Source organism: Rhinoraja longicauda, chromosome 12, assembly GCF_053455715.1.
Source record: "Rhinoraja longicauda isolate Sanriku21f chromosome 12, sRhiLon1.1, whole genome shotgun sequence".
Classification (NCBI taxonomy): Eukaryota; Metazoa; Chordata; class Chondrichthyes; order Rajiformes; family Arhynchobatidae; genus Rhinoraja; species Rhinoraja longicauda.
In genome coordinates this window covers 51,736,215-51,758,540 of record NC_135964.1, presented here as the reverse complement: position 1 = coordinate 51,758,540, position 22,326 = coordinate 51,736,215, and the positions used below count along the sequence as shown (strand labels likewise).

Here is a 22,326-nt window from a genome sequence, read left to right as displayed (position 1 = left end):
ACTCCCCCAACATTGGGAACATTTTTCCTGCATCTAGCTTGTCCAGTCCTTTTATAATTTTATACGTTTCTATAAGATCCCCTCTCATCCGTCTAAATTCCAGTGAATACAAGCCCAGTCTTTCCAATCTTTCCTCATATGACAGTCCCGCCATCCCGGGGATTAACCTGGTGAACCTACGCTGCACTGCCTCAATAGGAAGGACGTCCTTCCTCAAATTGGGAGACCAAAACTGCACACAATACTCCAGATGTGGTCTCACCAGGGCCCTGTACAACTGCAGAAGGACCTCTTTACTCCGATACTCAATTTACAAATACAATTTACAATTTAACAAAAGCCAATTAACCTACAAACCCGCACATCTTTGGAGTGTGGGAGGAAACCGTTGCACCTGGAGAAAACCCACGCAGGTCACGGGGAGAAGGTACAAACTCCGTACAGACAGCGCCCGTAGTCAGGATGGAACCTGGGTCTCTGGCGCTGTGAGGCAGCAACTCTACCGCTGCGCCAATGTGTCGCCTTGTGCCTAAGTCCCTATCTACCTTGGGACACTTGGTGATTCCAAAGCTGAGGAAAGAGTTGGCGTCCTTCAGACTGCCGGGCTTCAGCAATGGAGATGAAAAAAAACAGCTCAAATTCTAGCTGGTGTTTCGATTTTGTGCTCATCGGAAACCCGTGCTTAAATACAGAAGGGAGACACAGAAATGAACATGAGGGAAATACATGAACGGTAGGTTTAAGGGAGGGCCCGACTAAAGGAGAGAATCTATGAACCACCATCTCCTTCAGCCGACGCCTGAAATCATTTTGTGACCCACACAATAGACAATAGGTGCAGGAGGAGGCCATTCGGCCCTTCGAGCCAGCACCGCCATTCAATGTGATCATGGCTGATCATTCACAATCAGTACCCCCGTTCCTGCCTTCTCCCCATACCCCCTGACTCCGCTATCTTTAAGAGCTCTATCTACCTCTCTCTTGAAAGCATCCAGAGAATTGGCCTCCACTGCCTTCTGAGGCAGAGAATTCCACAGATTTACAACTCTGACTAGAAAAAGTTTTTCCTCATCTCTGTTCTAAATGGCCTACCCCTTATTCTTAAAACTGTGGCCCCTGGTTCTGGACTCCCCCAACATTGGGAACATGTTTCCTGCTTCGAATGTGTCCAATCCCTTAATAATCTTATATGTTTCAATAAGACCCCCTCTCATCCTTCTAAATTCCAGCGTGTCCAAGCCCAGTCGCTCCTGTCTTTCAACGTACGACAGTCCCGCCATTCCGGGAATTAACCTAGTGAACCTAGTGAACATTCGCTCAAACCGTGAAACTTGCAGCTAGAAGAATTATTGACCATGACGACAGACTCGATTGTAAAGCATTAATAGAAATCGCGTAACGTAACATGTACCCGTAATCTAAGAGCAATAGTGAACTCGTAAATCGTGCATCTCCTCTTTGCTTTTAAACCCCCGCAAATTATTGATGGCGCAAAATGCAAAAGTCAGCGTTGATCGTGCGAGCAAGTGGTGGAATTTATTTTTCCTGGAACATTAGGCACCCTCCAGTTAACGCTCGACATTTTGACGTCTATATTCAGGCTGATCAATAATGCATCGCACGCAACCATTCATCATACTAATTGCTCCAATGTGCATGTGGGTGGTGGGTGGTGGGGGGTGGGATGGCGAGACGAGAGTGCGAGAGAGGAGAGGAATGCAGGAAAGAGTGAGAGAGTTAATGAAGGAATCTCAGAAGATCATTAGTGATGGGAGCAGAATTAGGCCTTTTGGCCCATCAAGTCTACTCCGCCGTCCAAATCACAGCTGATCTATCTCTCCCTCCTAACCCCATTCCCAAGCCTCCTCCCCATTACCCCTGACTCCCTTACCAATCAAGAATCTATCTATCTCTGCCTTAAATATATCCACTGACTTGGCCTCCACAGTCTTATGCAGCAAAGAATTCCACAGATTCACCACCCTTTGATTAAAGAAATTCCTCCTCATCTCCTTCCTAAAGGAACACCCTTTAATTTGGCGGGACTGTCATATGTTGAAAGACTGGAGTGACTAGGCTTGTATACACTGGAATTTAGAAGGATGAGAGGAGATGTTATCGAAACGTGTAAGATTATTAAGGGGTTGGACACTTTAGAGGCAGGAAACATGTTCCCAATGTTGGGGGAGTCCAGAACAAGGGGCCACAGTTTAAGAATAAGGGATAGGCCATTTAGAACTGAGATGAGGAAAAACTTTTTCAGTCAGAGAGTTGTGAATCTGTGGAATTCTCTGCCTCAAAAGACAGTGGAGGCCAATTCTCTGAATGCATTCAAGAGAGAGCTAGCTGGAGCTCTTAAGGATAGTGGAGTCAGGGGGTATGGGGAGAAGGCAGGAACGGGGTACTGATTGAGAATGATCAGCCATGATCACATTGAATGGCGGTGCTGGCTCAAAGGGCCGAATGGCCTCCTCCTGCACCTATTGTCTATTGTTTATAATTCTGAGGCTGTAACCTCTGGTCCTAGACTCTCCCACTAGTGGAAACATCCTCTCCACATCCACTCTATCCAAGCCTTTCACTGTACAGTAAGTTTGTATGAGGTTCCCCCCTCATTGTTCTAAACTCCAGCGAGTACAGGCCCAGTGCCGACAAACGAACAATGGGGAAGGGAATTAAAATACAGTTAACCCCTAAATTTAACTTATGTCTTTTTGCTGATTTGCAGTTGAAACTCACTGATATACAGTGCCCTCCATAATGTTTGGGGCAAAGACCCATCATTTATTTTATTTGCCTCTGTACTCCACAATTTGAGATTTGTAATAGAAAAAAAATCACATGTGCTTATAGTGCACATTGTCAGATTTTAATAAAGGCCATTTTTACACATTTTGATTTCACCATGCAGAAATGACAGCAGTGTTTATACATAGTCCCCCCATTTCAGGGCACCATAATGTTTGGGACACAGCAATGTCATGTAAATGAAAGTAGCCATGTTTGGTATTTTGTTGCATGTCCTTTGCATGCAATGACTGTTTGAAGTCTGCGATTCATGGACATCATCAGTTGCTGGGTGTCTTCTCTGATGATGCTCTGCCAGGCCTGTATTGCAGCCATCTTTAGCTTATGCTTGTTTTGGGGTCTAGTCCCCTTCAGTTTTCTCTTCAGAATATAAAAGGCATGCTCAATTGGGTTCAGATTGGGTGATCGACTTGGCCACTCAAGAATTGACCATTTTTTAGCTTTGAAAAACTCCTTTGTTGCTTTAGCAGTATGTTTGGGATAATTTCTTGCTCTAGAATGAACCGCCGGCCATTGAATTTTGAGGCATTTGTTTGAACTTGAGCATATAGGATGTGTCTATACATTCAGAATTCATTATGTTACTACCATCAGCAGTTGTATCATCAATGAAGATTAGTGAGCCAGCACCTTCAGCAGCCATACATGCCCAGGCCATAACACCCCCACCACCGTGTTTCACAGATGTGGTGGTATGCTTTGGATCTTGGGCAGTTCCTTCTCTCCTCCATACTTTGCTCTTGCCATCACTCTGATATAAGTTAATCTTTGTCTCATCTGTCCACAAGACCTTTTTCCAGAACTGTGGTTGATCTTTTAAGTACTTCTTGGTAAACTGTAACCTGGCCATCCTATTTTTGCGGCTAACCAGTGGTTTGCATCTTGCAGTGTAGCCTCTGTATTTCTGTTCATGAAGTCTATTGTGGACAGTGGTCATTGACAAACCCACACCTGACACCTGAAGTGTGTTTCTGATCTGTTTGGGGATTTTTCTTTATTATAGAGAGGATTATAGACAATAGATAATAGGTGCAGGAGTAGGCCATTCGGCCCTTCGAGCCAGCACCGTCATTCACTGTGATCATGGCTGATCATTCACAATCAGTACCCCGTTCCTGCCTTCTCCCCACACCCCCTTCTATCATCGGCTGTGGAGGTCTTCCTTGGCCTGCCAGTCCCTTTGCGATTAGTAAGCTCACCAGTGCTCTCTTTCTTCTTAATGATGTTCCAAACAGTTAATTTTGGTAAGCCTCAGGTTTGGCTAATGTCTCCAACAGTTTTATTTTTGTTTCTCAGTCTCACAATGGCTTCTTTGACTTTCATTGGCACAACTTTGGTCCTCATGTTGATAAGCAGCAATAATAGTTTCCAAAGGTGATGGAAAGACTGGAGGAAAGACTAGGTCCTGAGAGCTCACTTATACCTGCATTGAGGAGGCAATTAAACGCACCTGAGCAATTACAAACGCCTGTGAAGCCATTTGGCCCAAACATTATAGTGCCCTGAAATGGGAGGACTATGTGTAAACACTGCTGTAATTTCTACATGGTGAAACCAAAATGTATAAAGATGGCCTTTATTAAAATCTGACAATGTGCACTTTAACCACATGTGATTTTTTTCCTATTACAATAGACAATATACAATAGGTGCAGGAGGAGGCCATTCGGCCCTTTGAGCCAGCACTGCCATTCAATATGATCATGGCTGATCATTCTCAATCTGTACCCCGTTCCTGCCTTCTCCCCATACCCCCCTGACTCCGCTATCCTTAAGAGCTCTATCTAGCTCTCTCTTGAATGCATTCAGAGAATTGGCCTCCACTGCCTTCTGAGGCAGAGAATTCCACAGATTCACAACTCTCTGACTGAAAAAGTTTTTCCTCATCCCAGTTCTATATGGCCTACCCCTTATTCTTAAACTGTGGCCCCTGGTTCTGGACTCCCCCAACATTGGGAACATGTTTCCTGCCTCTAAAGTGTCCAACCCCTTAATAATCTTATACGTTTCGATAAGATCCCCTCTCATCCTTCTAAATTCCAGTGTATACAAGCCAGTCGCCCAAATCTCAAATTGTGGAGGACAGAGGCAAATAAATAAATGATGGGTCTTTGTCCCAAACATTATGGAGGGCACTGTAACCCAGACCATTAACCCAGACCGGCAACATCCTCTCGACGACCACGTTTTAACCCAGACCAGTCCCTTCCGACACTTACTGATATAATATTCCTTTACCACCCCCCCCCATCCCATCCCCTCCCCCCATGGTATAGGCTTTATAAGCTCTCAATATGGCATGACAAAGCTTATAAATTATGTGAAATTACTGGTTCCCCTAATGGGCACATCGAATCTTTACTCTCCAGATGACTCCCAGGGGATTTTCTCAAGTTTTGTAGGTTAATTGGCTTCGGTAACAAATTTTATTGTCCCTAGTGTGTATGATCATGCTGATGCTCGGGAGGGCGATGGCTGGTTGGTGCGGACTAGGAGGGCCTGTTTCCGCACTGCATCTCTAACATCGTAATGATAGGAGTAGAATTAGGCCATTCGGCCCATCAAGTCTACTCTGCCATTCAATCGTGGCTGATCTATCTCTCCCTCCGAATCCCATTCTCCTGCCTTCTCCCCGTAACCCCTGACGCCCGTACTGATCAAGAATCTATCCGTCTCTGCCTCAAATATATCCACTGACTTGGCCTCCACAGCCGTCTGTGGCAAAGAATTCCACAGATTCACCACCCTCTGACAAAATAAATTCCTCCTCATCTCCTTCCTAAAAGAATGTCCAAGGAAAGTCTAAAGTGTGAGATTCCTGAGCACGATGGCGAAATGGTACTGTTGCTCTTGGGCCTTCTACATGGCTAGAGTGAGGCCACACACAAACTGGAGGAACTGCACCTCATCCTCCACTTGAGTTTCCTCCAAACCAACATGGAAATTTCACGTCACCTCTCTCCTGCCCCCCCCCCTCCCCCCTCCAATCTTTCCCTCCGACCCCAATCCCCCCATCCATGTGCCGCCACTTGGACTCGCAACTATTTCTCCCCTCCGCCACCTCTTACATTCTTCACAAGTCCCAGGAGCAGAATTAGGCCCTTCGGCCCATCCGGTCAACTCCACCATTCAATCATGGCTGAACTATCTTTCCCTCTCAGCCCCAATCTCCTGCCTTCCCGGAATGGCGGGACTGTCAAATGTTGAAAGACTGGAGCGACTAGGCTTGTATACACTGGAATTTAGAAGGATGAGAGGGGATCTTATCGAAACATATAAGATTATTAAGGGGTTGGACAGGTTAGAGGCAGGAAACATGTTCCCAATGTTGGGGGAGTCCAGAACAAGGGGCCACATTTTAAGAATAAGGGGTAGGCCATTTAGAACTGAGACGAGGAAAAACTTTTTCAGTCAGAGAGTTGTGAATCTGTGGAATTCTCTGCCTCAGAAGGCAGTGGAGGCCAATTCTCTGGATGCATTCAAGAGAGAGCTAGATAGAGCTCTTAAGGATAGCGGAGTCAGGGGGTATGGGGAGAAGGCAGGAACGGGGTACTGATTGGGAATGATCAGCCATGATCACATTGAATGGTGGTGCTGGCTCGAAGGGCCGAATGGCCTACTCCTGCACCTACTGTCTATTGTCCATTGTCTAATGCCTTGCTTATTTTTTTCCTGAACTCTTCTTTCTGCCACTCTCTTATTTCCCCACCCACTTATTTTTTCCCCTTTCTTATTGGCCTCCTCCTCATGCGCCTATTGTCTATTGTCCCCGTAACCCCTGACACCCGCACTAATCATGGATCAAGAGCATTCCTTCCACTGGCTTCACATTTTCCAACTCTCCCACGCACCTTCTGCTTTGATCTCTGCCCAACCCCCCCCCCCCCCCCCCCCCCCCCGCTTGCATCACATCGAAAATAGGTGCAGTAGACCATTCGGCCCTTCGAGCCAGCACCGCCATTCAATATGACCATGGCTGATCATCTAAAATCACTACCCCGTTCCTGCCTTCTCCCCATACCCCTTGTGTCCACCGATTACACGATATCCTGCCCCTCCTCTCTCCAGGCTTTCGTTCCCCTCCCCCCCCCTACAATTAGACCACAGGGTCCCGACCCGAAACGTCACCTATCCATGTTCTCCAGAGATGCTGCCTGACCCGCTGAGTTACTCCAGCACGCTGTGTCCTTTTTTGAAGATTGAATTCTCCAACTACCTCCCCAATTCCCACTGTGCGCTCTTATCTCCCATTTCCCAGTCCCTTTTTCTTATCTTTACACTCGTCTGTTACCCCTCCCATCACCGAGTCCCACCTTCCCCTCCCCTTCCCCCATCTACTCATACCCCACCCTCTGGCTTTACATTTCACTCATCTTTCCAGTTTAGTTTAGAGGTACAGGCCCTCTCGGCCCACCGATATAAGGAAGGAAGATGTAAAGGCAGGGAGGGTGGGCCAAAATAAGCGAGGGAGGGGGTAAAAACTTTTAAGGGAGGGGTAAATTAAACGAGGATACAAAATCATGTGAGGAATAAATCGGGCAGATGCACAGAGTTTCCCAGAGTAGGGGAATCGAAGACCAGAGGACATAGGTTCAAGGTGAAGGGGGAACGATTTAATAAGAATCCGAGGGGTAACTTTTCCACACAGAGAGTGGTGGGTGTATGGAACGAGCTGCCAGTGGAGGTAGTTGAGGCAGGGACTATCCCATCGTTTAAGAAACAGTTGTGCAGGTTCATGGATAGGGACAGGTTTGGAGGGATATGGATCAAGCGCAGGCAGGTGGGACTAGGGTAGCTGGGACATTGTTGGTCGGTGTGGGCGAGCTGGGCCGAAGGGCCTGTTTCCACACTGTATCACTCTGTGACTAATAGACAATAGGTGCAGGAGGAGGCCATTCGGCCTTTCGAGCCAGCACCGCCATTCAATGTGATCATGGCTGATCATTCTCAATCAGTACCCCGTTCCTGCCTTCTCCCCATACCCCCTGACTCCGCTGTCCTTAAGTTTTTCCCCATCTCAGTTCTAAATGGCCTACCCCTTATTCTTAAACTGTGGCCCCTTGTTCTGGACTCCCCCAACATTGGGAACATGTTTCCTGCCTCTAACGTGTCCAACCCCTTAATAATCTTATACGTTTCGATAAGATCTCCTCTCATCCTTCTAAATTCCAGTGTATACAAGCCTAGTCGCTCCAGTCTTTCAACATATGACTAAAAGGGGGGGGGGGAATAAAATAAGAGAGGTGGTGGAATAATAAGGGGGCGAGGGGTAAAATAAGAGCAAGGGTGAATAAGGGGGGGGCGAAATAAGAGGGGGGGGAGGGAGGGGTAAAATAAGGAATGGGAAGGGTAATGGGTGGGAGGGGAAAAATATAAGGGATGGAGGAGAAAAATAAGAAAGGGGAAAAAATAAGTGGGTGGGGAAATAAGAGAGTGGCAGAAAGAAGAGTTCAGGAAGAAAATAAGCAAGGCATTAGACAATGGACAATAGACAGTAGGTGCAGGAGGAGGCCATTCGGCCCTTCGAGCCAGCACCACTATTCAATGTGATCATGGCTGATCATTCTCAATCAGTACCCCCGTTCCTGCCTTCTCCCCATACCCCCTGACTCCGCTATCCTTAAGAGCTCTATCTAGCTCTCTCTTGAATGCATTCAGGGAACTGGCCTCCACTGCCTTCTGAGGCAGAGAATTCCACAGATTCACAGCTCTCTGACCGAAAAGGTTTTTCCTCATCTCCGTTCTAAATGGCCTACCCCTTATTCTTAAACTGTGGCTGAGATTTTTAAAAAGATTAGGGAGAAGGGATCGAGCCGCAAGCCTGAAGAGAGAGATATCAGTGACAAAACGTACAGACAGTGCCCGGTTCAATATCGCTATCGGTGGGAGGGTAGACAAGGGCAGGCAGCATTTGACCACAGAGAATGAAATATATAAAAGGGAATACCTTAAAGAAGCCCGCCTCCGGGCCATGCCTCTCATACACATTCCGGGCTTTTCCTATCGCCATGATAATGGCTTGCATGGTTGGGGTCAACATGACCTGCCAACAAGGGGTGGTAGGGTGAGAGATCAGATTATGGACACAGCTATTCAAAAGCACATGCAATTTTCCAACATTTTTCCAAAAAACTTTTATTTTCTTTTTTTAAAGTTAAAAAAAAAAAAGATTTTTATTCACAAAGAGCACGATATTTAAAGAAAAGAAGCAGATTTATCAAACTGATTAATGCCACGGCGTGGTAAAAGCAGCGAATGACGCGCGGCGGTTTTTTTGTGTAAGCTTTTTGCGTGTCGAAAAGAAATGAAAGGGCTTGTTAGGAACAAGGGCATGCACAGGAAAGGCAGAAGGGACTGATGCGATTTTATCCGGACTTGAAATGGGCGACGGGCTCGGCTGGACTCGTGAAACGCAGGAATGTCCCGTTAACATGCGAGCGATCATGCACCCCCCCAAAGCCCGTTCCTTACACCGATCGAGCTTCTCCCCTCTGTCATGGAGCGACACAGCGTGGAAACAGGCCCTTCGGCTCAACTTGCTCACATGTCCCAGCTACACTAGCCCCACCTGCCCGCGTTTGGCCCAGATCCCGACAAACCTGTCCTATCCACGTAACTGTTGGGATAATCCAAGCCTCCATTACCTCCTCTGGCAGCTCGTTCCAAACACCCACCACCCTCTGTGTGATAAAGTTACCCCTCGGATTCCTATTAAAAAAACTCCCCTTCACCTTAAACCTGTGTCCTCTGGTCCACGATTCACCTACTCTGGGCAAGAGACTCTGTGCATCTACCCGATCTATTCCCCTCATGATTTTATACACCTCAATAAGATCACCCCTCATCCTCCGTGAGTCTAAGCTGCCAGCCTACAGATCACGAGAAGTGTACAGAATAAGGTAGCAGCTCAAGATCGGACAGCCCAACCTGTCTGCTCTGAAAAAAATATCTCCTATCACTTTGGGTAACCTTCTTGTTCAGACCCCTGCAAATCTTTCTCCCCCTCACTCACTATCAATTATATTTCCAACCCCCCAACCCTGAATCTGCTATTAAACAGTGCGTTCACAGCTTGTACCTACAATTTGTAGCATCACTCCGGCCAACTAGTCAATAATAGCACTTTAGCTTTTGTGTAGCATGTCCCAAGTGCGGAGTTAAGAGTCCAAACAGATGACTGGCTCCTTAATCTTCCTTGCACTCTAACCAGATCCACTCCCTGAGCCAACCCAAAGAGAGATGAAGTTTTCTTAAAAGAAAAAAAAAAGAGGCATAGTGCTGGAGTAACTCAGCGGGTCAGGCAGCATCTCTGGAGAACATGGATAGGTGACGTTTCACAGAGTGCTGGAGTAACTCAGCGGGTCAGGCAGCATCTCTGGGGAACATGGATAATTAAAAGGACGTTCTTTTAGGAAGGAGACGAGGAGAAATTTCTTTCATCAGAGGGTGGTGAATCTGTGGAATTCTTTGCCACTGAAGGCTGTGGAGGCCGTCAGTGGATATTTTTAAGGCAGAGATGGATAGATTCTTGATTAGTACGGGTGTCAGGGGTTGTGGGGAGAAGGCAGGGGAGAATGGGAGCTAAGAAGGAGAGATAGATCAACCATGATTGAATGGCAGAGTGGACTTGATGGGCCGAATGGCCTAATTCCACTCCTATTCCTTATGACCTTCTGGATAGGTGACGTTTCCGATAGGGGACCCTTCTTCAGACTGATTGTGGTGGGGAGCAGCTAGTTGGAAAAAGACTGTACACTCGATAAAGAAATCAAAGGGAATCCTGCCAATTATTTTCCACATTCGATATATGTGTCTCTCTAGTTTAATGGTTGCTGGGAAGATGTTGGGTAACGAATGCTGAATGATTCCTTCTTCCCCATTGAGCCCAGACGACTGATGGAAGGAGACTATTTGACCATCGGAGCTATCGTAGACCATGAACGTCCAAGCGGTGGCGCAGCGGTAGAGCTGCTGCCTCACGGCGCCAGAGACCCGGGTTCGACCCCGACTACGGGCGCTGTCTGTACGGAGTTTGTACGTTCTCCCCGTGACCCGCGTGGGTTTTCTCCGAGATCTTCGGTTTCCTCCCACACTCCAAAGACGTGCGGGTTTGTAGGTTAATTGGCTTGGTGAAATTGTAAATTGTCCCTGGTGGGTGTAGGATAAGTGTTAGTGTGCGGGGATCGCTGGTCTGTGCGGACTCGGTGGGCCGAAGGGCATTTTTCCATGTTGTATCTCTAAATTAAACTGCAGCTGGGACCAGAACCAGGGAGGGGGGGGGAAGGGGGGAAGTTTCTTGGTGTACAGTCACTGAGACCAACCGTAAAGCAACAGGTTGTTGCGGCATCAGACTTCAGGGCCTGAGCTAAAGAGGAAGGGTAGGAAAAAAACTGCAGGCGCTGGTTTAAATCGAAGGTAGACATAAAATGCTGGAGTAACTCAGCGGGTCAGGTAGCATCTCGGGAAGGAAGGAATGGATGACGTTTCGGGTCGAGACCCTTCTTCAGACTGATGTCAGATATCAGTCTGAAGAAGGGCCTCGGCCCGAAAACGTCACCTATTCCTTCTCTCCCGAGATGCTGCCCGACCCGCTGAGTTACTCCAGCACTCTGTGCTTGCCTTCCTTCTGGGGTGAATGTACGCAGCACACTGGAAGATACTTGGTCTATTGGGACCAGGATTGTATTGACGGCTGCAGCACATTGAAAAAAAAAGTAGGAGGGAATTAAAGATTCTGTCTGAAAACGTCCTCCGAAACATTTTTCCACGCCAAAAAAATTAAACTATCGTATATATGTCAAGAGAAATTTGTGTTTCAGAAATTTATAACAAGTTATGTCTGCTTCGAATTAGAGTGATTTATGTTGCTTGTGGTCAGTGTCACCTTGAACATAAAGGATTTAATGTCAGGGTACAGCTTCAGTAAGGAACGCACTGTCCACTCATGTTCTACAACTTGAGACAAACCCCTCATCGATCGATCGATCGATCGATCTCTCTCTCCCCCTCCCTCTCTCTCCCTCTCTCTCTCTCGCCCTCCCTCTCTCTCCCTCCCCCTCTCCATCCCTCTCCCTCTCTTACCTTGCTCTGTATCATGGGCTCTTTCTCACCCACCCACCCACCCTCCCACCTCCATCAGCTCCCATTCATTGAGCTCTGTGCTCTCTGCTATGCTCCGCCCGGCCAAGCTGCCATGTGTGACTGTGCAGAACATACGACCACACATGGCATACACATGATGCACCAGCCTACCCCTGTCCACAGCCTACACACGCCCCAGTCAGCATCGTGTACCCTATCTCCTGTCCAGCCGGCATTGTGAAGCATACACACACATGCTCCAGTCTGTATTGTGTAGCCAATACACACAGTCCAGCAGCTCACCCCCCAGCGGTATGAACATTGACTTCTCTGACTTCAGATAGCCCTTGCTTTCCCTCTCTCTCCATCACCTCCCCCTTCCCAGTTCTCCCACCAGTCTGTCTCCGACTACATTCTACCTCTGTCCCGCCCACTCCCCTGACGTCAGTCTGAAGAAGGGTCTCGACCCGAAATGCCACCCATCCCTTCTCTCCAGAGGTGCTGCCTGACCCGTTGAGTTACTCCAGCATTTTGTGTCTACCTTCGATTTAAACCAGCATCTGCAGTTCTTTCCTACACACATTGTTTTGCTTTTTCACAGTCCAGCCTGCTGTGTGTAGCATACACACGCTCAAATCTGTATTGAGCAGTCTGTATGCAGTCCAGCCTGCATTGTGTAGCTTACCCACAGTCCAGTCTGCAATGCTTTGCATATAGTCGTCCTCATTTAGCCTACACACCGACCCCACCAAAACATTATGACCACTGACAGGCAAAGTGAATAACATTGGTTATCTTATTACAATGGCACCTGTCAAGGGGTGGGATATATTAGGCAGCAAGTGAACAGTCAGTTCTTGAAGTTGGATGCAGGAGAAATGGGCAGGAGTAAAGACCTGAGCGACTTTGACAAGGGCCAAATTTTTGTTCTGGCCAGACGATTGGGTCAGAGCATCTCTGAAACGGCAAGGCTTGTGGGGTGCTCCCGGTCAGCAGTGGTGAGTACCGACCGACAGTGGTCCGAGGAGGGACAGACCACAAACCGGCGACAGACAGGGTGTTGGGCGCCCAAGGCTCATCGACGCGCGAGGGCAACGAAAGCTATCCCGTCTGGTCCGAACCGACAGAAGGTCGACTGTGGCACATGTCACAGAAAACGTTAATGGTGGTCACGGGAGGAATGTGTCACAATACACAGTGCATCGCACCCTGCTGTGTATGGGGCTGCACACGGAGGACCAACAGTATTTGAGGCAGGTGGTCATAATGTTTTGGCTCATCCGGTCATAATGTTTTGGCTGATCGGTGTATGCATACATGATGCACAATGCGCACTACTGTGTCTGTGCAACCTGCCCCTGTATTCTGCAGCCTACACTGAATATCCTATACACGCTCCAATCTGTATTGCGTGGCCTATATACAGGTCCCCTGTTGTTGAAGGAAGGAACTGCAGATGCTGGTTCAAACCGAAGAAAGGCACAACATGCTGGAGTAACTCAGCGGGTCAGGCAGCATCTCTGGCGCGAAGGAATGGGTGGCGTTTCAGGTCGAGACCCTTCTTCAGTCTGTCCCGCTGAGTTACTCCAGCATTTTGTGTCTATCTTTAAACACATTCCAGCCTGTAATATAGCCTATACACAGTCCAGACTGTATTGTTTGGCCTATACAGTCTAGCCTGCCTTATGTTAGTGTAAACGCAGCCAGACCTGCATTACCATCTATGGACAGTCCAGCCTGCATTGTATCTCCTTAGTTTAGGAAAAAAAAACTGCAGATGCTGGTTAAAATCGACGGTAGACACAAAATGCCGGAGTAACTCAGCGGGTCAGGCAGCATCTCTGGAGAGAAGGAATGGGTGACGTTTCGGGTCGAGACTGGTGTGACCCGAAACGTCACCAGTTCCTTCTCTCCCGAGATGCTGCCTGACCCGCTGAGTTACTCCAGCATTTTGCGTCTGCCTCGTATCTCCTATGCATGGCCCAGCCTGCATGCACTATCCCCCCCCCTCACCACCCCCCCCAGGCTCTGCATTACGCACCACGCACGCTCTGTACATGGCCGCCAGGGACCCGGCAAGCCCACGGCTCGGTCCGCACTCCGGCGCGGCGGTGGGTAGTAGTACATGCCCGCTGGGTGGAGGAGTAGGAGTGCCATGCACGGACTCTGCCACATGCTGCACATTCCAGTCGCGCACGCACGCACACACGCGCGCACGGGGCCAGGCACTGGGTAGGTACCTCGTCGTCATAACCTCCTTCCTCTGACTCTATCACCAACCTTCCTATGTGGGGGATCTCCACTTCCACCACACGCTGGCAGGGGATGGGCTTGAGGGAATCGTCCACACAGCCCTACAGGAGAAAGGCCAAGGACAACACAAGGAGGTGAGAGGGGCGGCGCAGGTGACGGGCGACACACGGACCGAGGGGCGCAAGGAACAGCGGAAGGGTTCACATCATAACTCTCTCCCCCCTGCAAAAACAATAGACAATAGGTGCAGGAGGAGGCCATTCGGCCCCTCGAGCCAGCACCGCCCATTCAATGTGATCATGGCTGATCATTCTCAATCAGTACCTCGTTCCTGCCTTCTCCCCATACCCCCTGACTCCGCTATCCTTAAGAGCTCTATCTAGCTCTCTCTTGAATGCATTCAGAGAATCGGCCTCCACTGCCTTCTGAGGCAGAGAATTCCACAGATTCACAACTCTCTGACTGAAAAAGTTTTTCCTCATCTCCGTTCTAAATGGCCTACCCCTTATTCTTAAACTGTGGCCCCTTGTTCTGGACATAAAGACATAGAAACGTAGGAAATAGGTGCAGGAGGAGGCCATTCGAGCCAGCACAATGGAGGCCATTCATCGTGATCGTGGCTCATCGTTCACAATCAGTAACCCGTGCTTGCCTGCTCCCCGTAACGTGCTGGAGGAGCTGAGCGGGTCAGGCGGCATCTGTGGAGGGGCAGGCCGGACAGCGTTTCGGGTCGGGACCTTTCTTTCAGACTTTTAACTTTAGCTTAGTCTAGTTTAGAGATACAGCGTGGAAACAGACCCTTCGGCCCACCTAGTCCACGCCGACCATCCATAGTTCTGTGTTATCCCACTTTCTCATCCTCTCCCTACACATTAGGGGCAATTTGCAGAGGGCCAATTAACCTACAGACATGCACGTCTGTGGGATGCCCACTGAGTCCGCGCCGACCAGCGATCCCCGCACACCAATACTATCCCTACACGCACTGGGGACAATTTACACACACACCAAGCCAATTCAAGAGAGAGCTAGATAGAGCTCTTAAGGATAGCGGAGTCAGGGGGTATGGGGAGAAGGGAGGAACGGGGTACTGATTGAGAATGATCAGCCATGATCACAGTGAATGGTGGCGGTGGATCGAAGGGCCGAATGGCCTACTCCTGCACCTATTGTCTATAACCTACAAACCCGCATGTCTTTGGAGTGTGAGAGGAAACCGAAGATCTCGGAGAAAACCCACGCAGGTCACGGGGAGAACGTGCAAACTCCGTACAGACAACACCCGCAGTCGGGATCAAACCTGGGTCTCCAAGCGATGTACGGCAGCAACTCTACCACTGCGCCACCGTGTGCAGGTCGGACAAACTTAGATTTAACTATACAGAGAGGTTGGACTAACTTGGATTTAGCTAATGACTCTGGTTTGAAAACCAATGGACAAAGGTTTAATCACAAAATGCTGGAGTAACTCAGCAGGTCAGGCAGCATCTCGGGAGAGAAGGAATGGGTGACGTTTCGGGTCGAGACCCTTCTTCAGACTGAAGGTTTAAGGTGGGGGTGGGGGGAAGGTTTACCAGGAACCTAAGGAGTAACCTTTTCACACAGAGTGGTGGGTGTACGGGACGAGCTGCTGGAGGAGGTTGTTGAGGCACTGTACCTCGGAACACGTGACAATAAACAAACTTAAACTATTTTCGCAATGTTTAAGAAACATTTAGACAGGTACATGGACAGGACAGGGCTTAGAGGGATATGTGGCCAAATGCAGGCAGGTGGGACGAGTGTAGATGGGACATGTTAGCCAGTGTTGGCAAGTTGGGCTTTTGGGCCTGTTTCCACACTGTAATAAGTCTCTTTGACTCGATAAGGAAAGGTTGGACAAACATGGATTATTTTCCCTGGTGTATCAGAGGTTAAGGAGGGGAGACCTGAAATTAATATATAAAATGAAAACAGGCAGAAATAGGATCGAACCTTTTTCTCAGGGCGAATGATTAGAGGGCACAGCTTTAGGATGAGACAGGCAAAGTTTAAAGACATGTGTGGCAAGATTTGGTTTACAGAGAGAGGTGGGTGCAAGGAACGTGCTGTCGGGGATGGTCATAAAGTCATAAGTGATAGGAGCAGAATTAGGCCATTCGGTCCATCGGGTCGACTCCGCCATTCAATCACAGCCGATCTATCTCTCCCTCCTGACCCCATTCTCCTGCCCTATCCCCGTAACCCCTGACACCCGCACTAATCAAGAATCTATCAATCCCTGCCTTAAAAACATCCACTGACTTGGCCTCCACAGCCGTCTGTGGCAAAGACTTCCACGGATTCACCGCCCTCCGACTCAAGAAATTCCTCCTCATCTCCTTCCTAAAAGAACGTCCTCTAATTCTGAGGCTGTGACCTCTGGTCCTAGACTCTCCCACTGGTGGAAACATCCTCTCCACGTCCACTCTATCCAGGCCGCACACTGTTCGGTAACTTTCAACGAGGCGAAACCTCATTGAGTGATGGTGATGACGGCAGATACAAAAGCTGGGACATGTTGGCCCGTGTGGGCAGGTTGGGCCGAAGGGCCTGTTTCTACGCTGTATGACTGACTCTACGATGGAACGTTTCGTTGTCGTGGCTGTCCCTCGAGGTCGAGGATGATGGTGTACGTTCCGTTGTTTTTGATCAACTCTCAGGAGGCTTACGAGTCCTATCCTGGCTTTAAAGGTTCTTCGACATTCAGGGCAGGTAATTCCAGATGGCACATCAGGCTTTGGTTGTTGCTGCCTCTCTTTCCGATTCCTTCTCTTTTCGTCTAATTCTGCACATCTGTCGGCTTCGAAGGTCTCCGTTCCTTTTTGGACGACGGTTGGCCAGAGTTTCATGTCCTTGGCATCGATCGGTTCCCCAATTTTCGATGTCGATTCCACATTTCTTCATGTCGGCTTTTGAGGCGTCTTTGAATCTCTTCTTTTGTCCAACTCTTTTACGTTTGCCTTCTTTAAGCTGGGAGTAGAAGGTTTGCTTTAGATTTAGATTTTAGATTTAGAGATACAGCGCTGAAACAGGCCCTTCGGCCCATCGAGTCCGCGCCGCCCAGCGATCCCCGCACATTAACACTATCCTACACACGCTAGGGACAATTTTTACATTTTACCCAAGCCAATTAACCTACATACCTGCACGTCTTTGGAGTGTGGGAGGAAACCGAAGATTTCGGAGAAAACCCACGCAGGTCACGGGGAGAACGTACAAACTCCGTACAGACGGCGACCGTAGTCAGGATCGAACCTGAGTCTCCGGCGCTGCATTCGCTGTAAGGCAGCAACGCTACTGCCGCGCCACCGTGCCGCCCTTTGGTAGACGTTCGCCTTCCATCCGAACAACACGATCTGGTTCTTGATGACAAAGGCTTCGATGCTTGGTGTTTTTGCTCCATTCGGCACGCTGACATTGGTTCTTCTGTCTTCGCAGCTGATAGAAAAGCTGCTTCGAAGACATCGTTGATGGAACGTTTCAAGTGTTTTCCCAAGGCGTCGGTAGGTTAATAGACAATAGGTGCAGGAGCAGGCCATTCGGCTCTTCGAGCCAGCACCGCCATTCAATGTGATCATGGCAGATCATTCTCAATCAGTACCCCGTTCCTGCCTTCTCCCCATACCCCCTGACTCCGCTATCTTTAAGAGCTCTATCTAGCTCTCTCTTGAATGCATTCAGAGAATTGGCCTCCACTGCCTTCTGAGGCAGAGAATTCCACAGATTCACAACTCTCTGACTGAAAAAGTTTCTCCTCATCTCCGTCCTAAATGGCCTACCCCTTATTCTCAAACTGTGGCCCCTTGTTCTGGACTCCCCCAACATTGGGAACATGTTTCCTGCCTCTAACGTGTCCAACCCCTTAATAATCTTATATGTTTCGATAAGATCCCCTCTCATCCTTCTAAATTCCAGTGTATACAAGCCCAGTCGCTCCAGTCTTTCAACATGCGACAGTCCCGCCATTCCGGGAATTAGCCTAGTGAACCTACGCTGCACGCCCTCAATGGCAAGAAGGTTGTCCGGGTTTCTGATGCGCACGGGAGCGTTGGCATCACCACTGCTTTGTACGCTAACATTTTGGCGTCTGTTCGGATGTCACGACTTTGAAAGACTCCCCTTCGAAGACGTCCAAAAGCTGTTCCAGCACGCTTTTGTGACTGACTCTGCGATGGATCGTTCACGAGGCTTTTAAACGGGCACATGGGTGAGTTGTTTCCATACTGCGTGACTCCACGACCATGAAAGATTCATGGCATACGACTGATACGAACTCACCCCACAACACAAAGGAAAGAGCAGCCATGGTTGATGGCTTGCTGCACGGCGCCACCCTGTGGCACGGAGAAAATACTGCAGCTCCCTCAGGTGTCATTGGTGAAGACATAGAAAGGACATCTCCAATAATGGCAGAGTCTAGGTCAACAGGGCACAACCACAGAAGAAAAGAACGTACCTTTGGAATAGAGATGAGGAATTCCTTCAGCCAGAGGACGATAGACTGTGTGGAATTCAGTGGGCCGAAGGGCCTGTTTCCCTGCTGTATCTTGAAAACTAAATGTGCAGGAAAGAACTGCAGATGCTGGGGGTTTAAGATAGACACAAAGTGCTGGAGTAACCCAGCGGGTCAGGCAGCATCTCTGGAGAGAAGGAATAGGTGACGTTTCGGATCCAGACCCTTCTTCAGACTGATGTCAGGGGAGAGGGAGATACAGAGAAAATGAAGTGTAAGGTGTGAAAACAGGACAAAGGGAATGGGGTCAAAGGAAAATGTAGAGTAGATCATTGATAGCTGGAAGACAATAGGTGCAGTAGGCCATTCGGCCCTTCGAGCCAGCACCGCCATTCAATGTGATCATGGCTGATCATTCTCAACAGTACCCCGTTCCTGCCTTCTCCCCATACCCCCTGACTCCGCTATCCTTAAGAGCTCTATCTAGCTCTCTCTTGAATGCATTCAGAGAATTGGCCTCCGCTGCCTTCTGAGGCAGAGAATTCCACAGATTCACAACTCTCTGACTGAAAAGGTTTTTCCTCATCTCTGTTCTAAATGGCCTACCCCTTATTCTTAAACTGTGGCCCCTTGTTCTGGACTCCCCCAACATGAGGGAACATGCTTCCTGCCTCTGGCGTGTCCAACCCCTTAATAATCTTATATGTTTCAATAAGATAGGGGATCTTCAAGTGGCTCTGTGTGCGCGTGTGTGCAGGTGTGTGTGTTCTAAATGGCCTACCCCTTATTCTTAAACTGTGGCCCCTGGTTCTGGACTCCCCCCAACATTGGGAATATGTTTCCTGCCTCTAACGTCCAACCCCTTAATAATCTTATACGTTTCGATAAGATCCCCTCTCATCCTTCTAAATTCCAATGTATACAAGCCTAGTCGCTCCAGTCTTTCAACATATGACAGTCCCGCCATTCTGGGAATTAACCTAGTAAACCTACGCTGCACGCCCTCAATAGCAAGAATATCCTTCCTCAAATTTGGAGAGCAAAACTGCACACAGTACTCCAGGTGCGGTCTCACTAGGGCCCTGTACAACTGCAGAAGGACCTCTTTGCTCCTATACTCAACTCCTCTTGTTATGAAGGCCAACATTCCATTGGCTTTCTTCACTGCCTGCTGTACCTGTATGCTTCCTTTCAGTGGCTGATGCACTAGGACACCCAGATCTCGTTGTACGTCCCCTTTTCCTAACTTGACACCATTCAGATAATACTCTGCCTTCCTATTCTTACCACCAAAGTGGATAACCTCACACTTATCCACATTAAACTGCACCTGCCATGCATCCGCCCACTCACACAACAGAAAGTAACAACAAAGCAGAGATACAATGTAGTCGGGGACAGTAAGACTGGACAGAGAACTGGGAAGGGGGAGGGATGGAGAGAGAGGGTGAAAGCAATGGTTACTTGAAGTTAGAAGTTATGTAGGAAGGAACTGCAGATGCTGGTTTAAGATAGACACAAAATGCCGGAGTAACTCAGCGGGACGGGCCACATCCCTGGAGAGAAGGAACGGGTGACAGCTTCGGGTCGAGATCCTTCTTCAGACCGAGAGTCAGGGGAGAGGGAGTCACGGAGATATAAGGAGGGGTATGGTGTAAAACGAGACATCAAAAGAGATGGCGATCGAGGTGACGTTAGAATGGGTAATTGTTGGCCCTGTTGGGGTGACGTTTCGGGTCGAGACCCTTCGTCGGTGAAACCTAACCTACCTCGGCTGGAAGAGAAGGGGGAAGGAAGAGGATTGAAAAGCGAAAAGAACAAATGCTGCAAACGCAAGAAAGGACGATGGATAACACACAGTTCAAAGTATTCAAGGAATTCGGACAAATAAAAAAAGACAAGCATAAACTAGACTGAGCGAGTAGCAACTTTAAAGTCTATACAAGCTCCCCAACGTAAGACTGGGTTGTCCACCACACTCTTCCAGCTGTGTAGGAAAAAACAACTGCAGGTGCTGGTTTAAATCGAAGGTAGACACAAAATGCTGGAGTAACTCAGCGAGTCAGGCGGCATCTCTGGAGAGAAGGAATGGGTGACGTTTGGGGCCGAGACCCTTTTTCAGTCCGAAGACCCGAAACGTCACCCATTCCTTCTCTCCTGAGATGCTGCCTGACCCGTTGAGTTACTGCAGCATTTTGTGTCCACACTCTTCCGGCTAACGCTGTCAGAGATCAGAGTCACACAGCGCAGGCACAGTCCTTACAGTAAACAAACCAACTCGCCAACACCCATCCATGTTAAAAAGTGTGCAGGAAGGAACTGCAGGTGCCGGTTTGTACTCAAGCGCTGGAGTAACTCAGCAGGTCAGGCAGCATCTCACCCATTCCTTCTCTCCCGAGATGCTGCCTGACCTGCTGAGTTACTCCAGCATTTTCTGAAGGACACGTTGCCCATCCTTTTTCTCCGCAGATGCTGCCTGACCCGCTGGGTCACTCCAGCACTTTGTGTGCACTCAGCTATATATTAATCCCATACCTCGGTGATTCACATACTCATCTGGGTATTTGAGTTTGGAGACGCAGTGTGGAAACAGGCCCCATCGGCCCACGCCAACCTTCCATCACCCGTTCCCACCAAACAACGGTGGTTGCCATCAAGAGTCAAGAGTGTTTTATTATCATACAGTCCAAAACAGAGCAATGAAACTCTTACTTGCAGCAGCCCAACGGGTTTGTAAACACAAACATACGACCCTGTGTTCCTCAACAACCTCTTGGACTAACACCATACCTGGACACTCTAAACATTCACGGTATGTGTGATAGAACTGATCAGACAGCTGAACCAGCTGACCAACAACTAGAGAGCAGTCCTGAGATACTATCAACCTAAATGGAGACCCTCAGACCATCTTTGATTTGACTCTACTGGACTTTACCTGCACTAAACATTATTCACGTTATTCCCTTTATCGTGCGGCACGGTGGCGCAGCGGTAGAGTTGCCGCCTTACAGCGAATGCAGCGCCGGAGACTCAGGTTCGATCCTGACTACGGGCGCCGTCTGTACGGAGTTTGTACGTTCTCCCCGTGACCTGCGTGGGTTTTCTCCGAGATCTTCGGTTTCCTCCCACACTCCAGACGTACAGGGTATGGGTAAATGTAAAAATTCTCCCTAGTGGGTGTAGGATCGTGTTAATGTGCGGGGATCGCTGGGCGGCGTGGACCCGGTGGGCCGAAGGGCCTGTTTCCGCGCTGTATCTCTAAATCTAAAAATAAGATCTATCATGTATCTGTACACTGTGGACGGCTCGGTTGTTATCATGTATCGCCTTTCCGCTGTCTGGTTAGTACGCAACTAAAAGCGTTGACAATAAACGAAACTCAAACTCAAACTCTTTGCTGGAATATCATTCCTTGAGTTCCTCACAATCATGTGCGGGAGAACAATCCTTTATTCCAGCCAACCTGGTAGGATTTAGTTTAGTTTAGAGTTTAGAGATACAGCGCGGAAACAGGCCCTTTAGGCCCACCGGGTCCGCGCCGACCAGCGATCCCCGCACACTAACACTATCCTACACCCACTAGGGACAATTTTTACATTTACCAAGCCAATCAACCTACAAACCCGCACGTCTTTGGAGTGTGGGAGGAAACCGAAGATCTCGGAGAAAACCCACGCAGGTCACGGGGAGAACGTACGAACTCCGTA

The 22,326-nt window shown here is 48.7% G+C and overlaps 1 protein-coding gene across 6 annotated transcripts in view; it reads right to left on the bottom strand.

Moving 5' to 3' along the window:
* Window positions 1–22,326, bottom strand: part of usp25 (ubiquitin specific peptidase 25) — a 151,677-nt gene that overhangs the window by 26,813 nt on the left and 102,538 nt on the right. For 2 of the 6 annotated variants that reach the window (XM_078409739.1, XM_078409736.1), the window contains 2 exons: window positions 14,130–14,243; window positions 8,756–8,851 (listed from right to left, as the gene is read on the bottom strand). The exons of 2 other annotated variants lie outside the window; for them this stretch is intronic. In XM_078409739.1, the coding sequence (XP_078265865.1) occupies window positions 8,756–8,851; window positions 14,130–14,243 (210 nt within the window). The remainder of the gene's footprint in view (window positions 1–8,755; window positions 8,852–14,129; window positions 14,244–22,326) is intronic. 2 more of the 6 variants (XM_078409740.1, XM_078409737.1) reach the window with 1 other exon arrangement.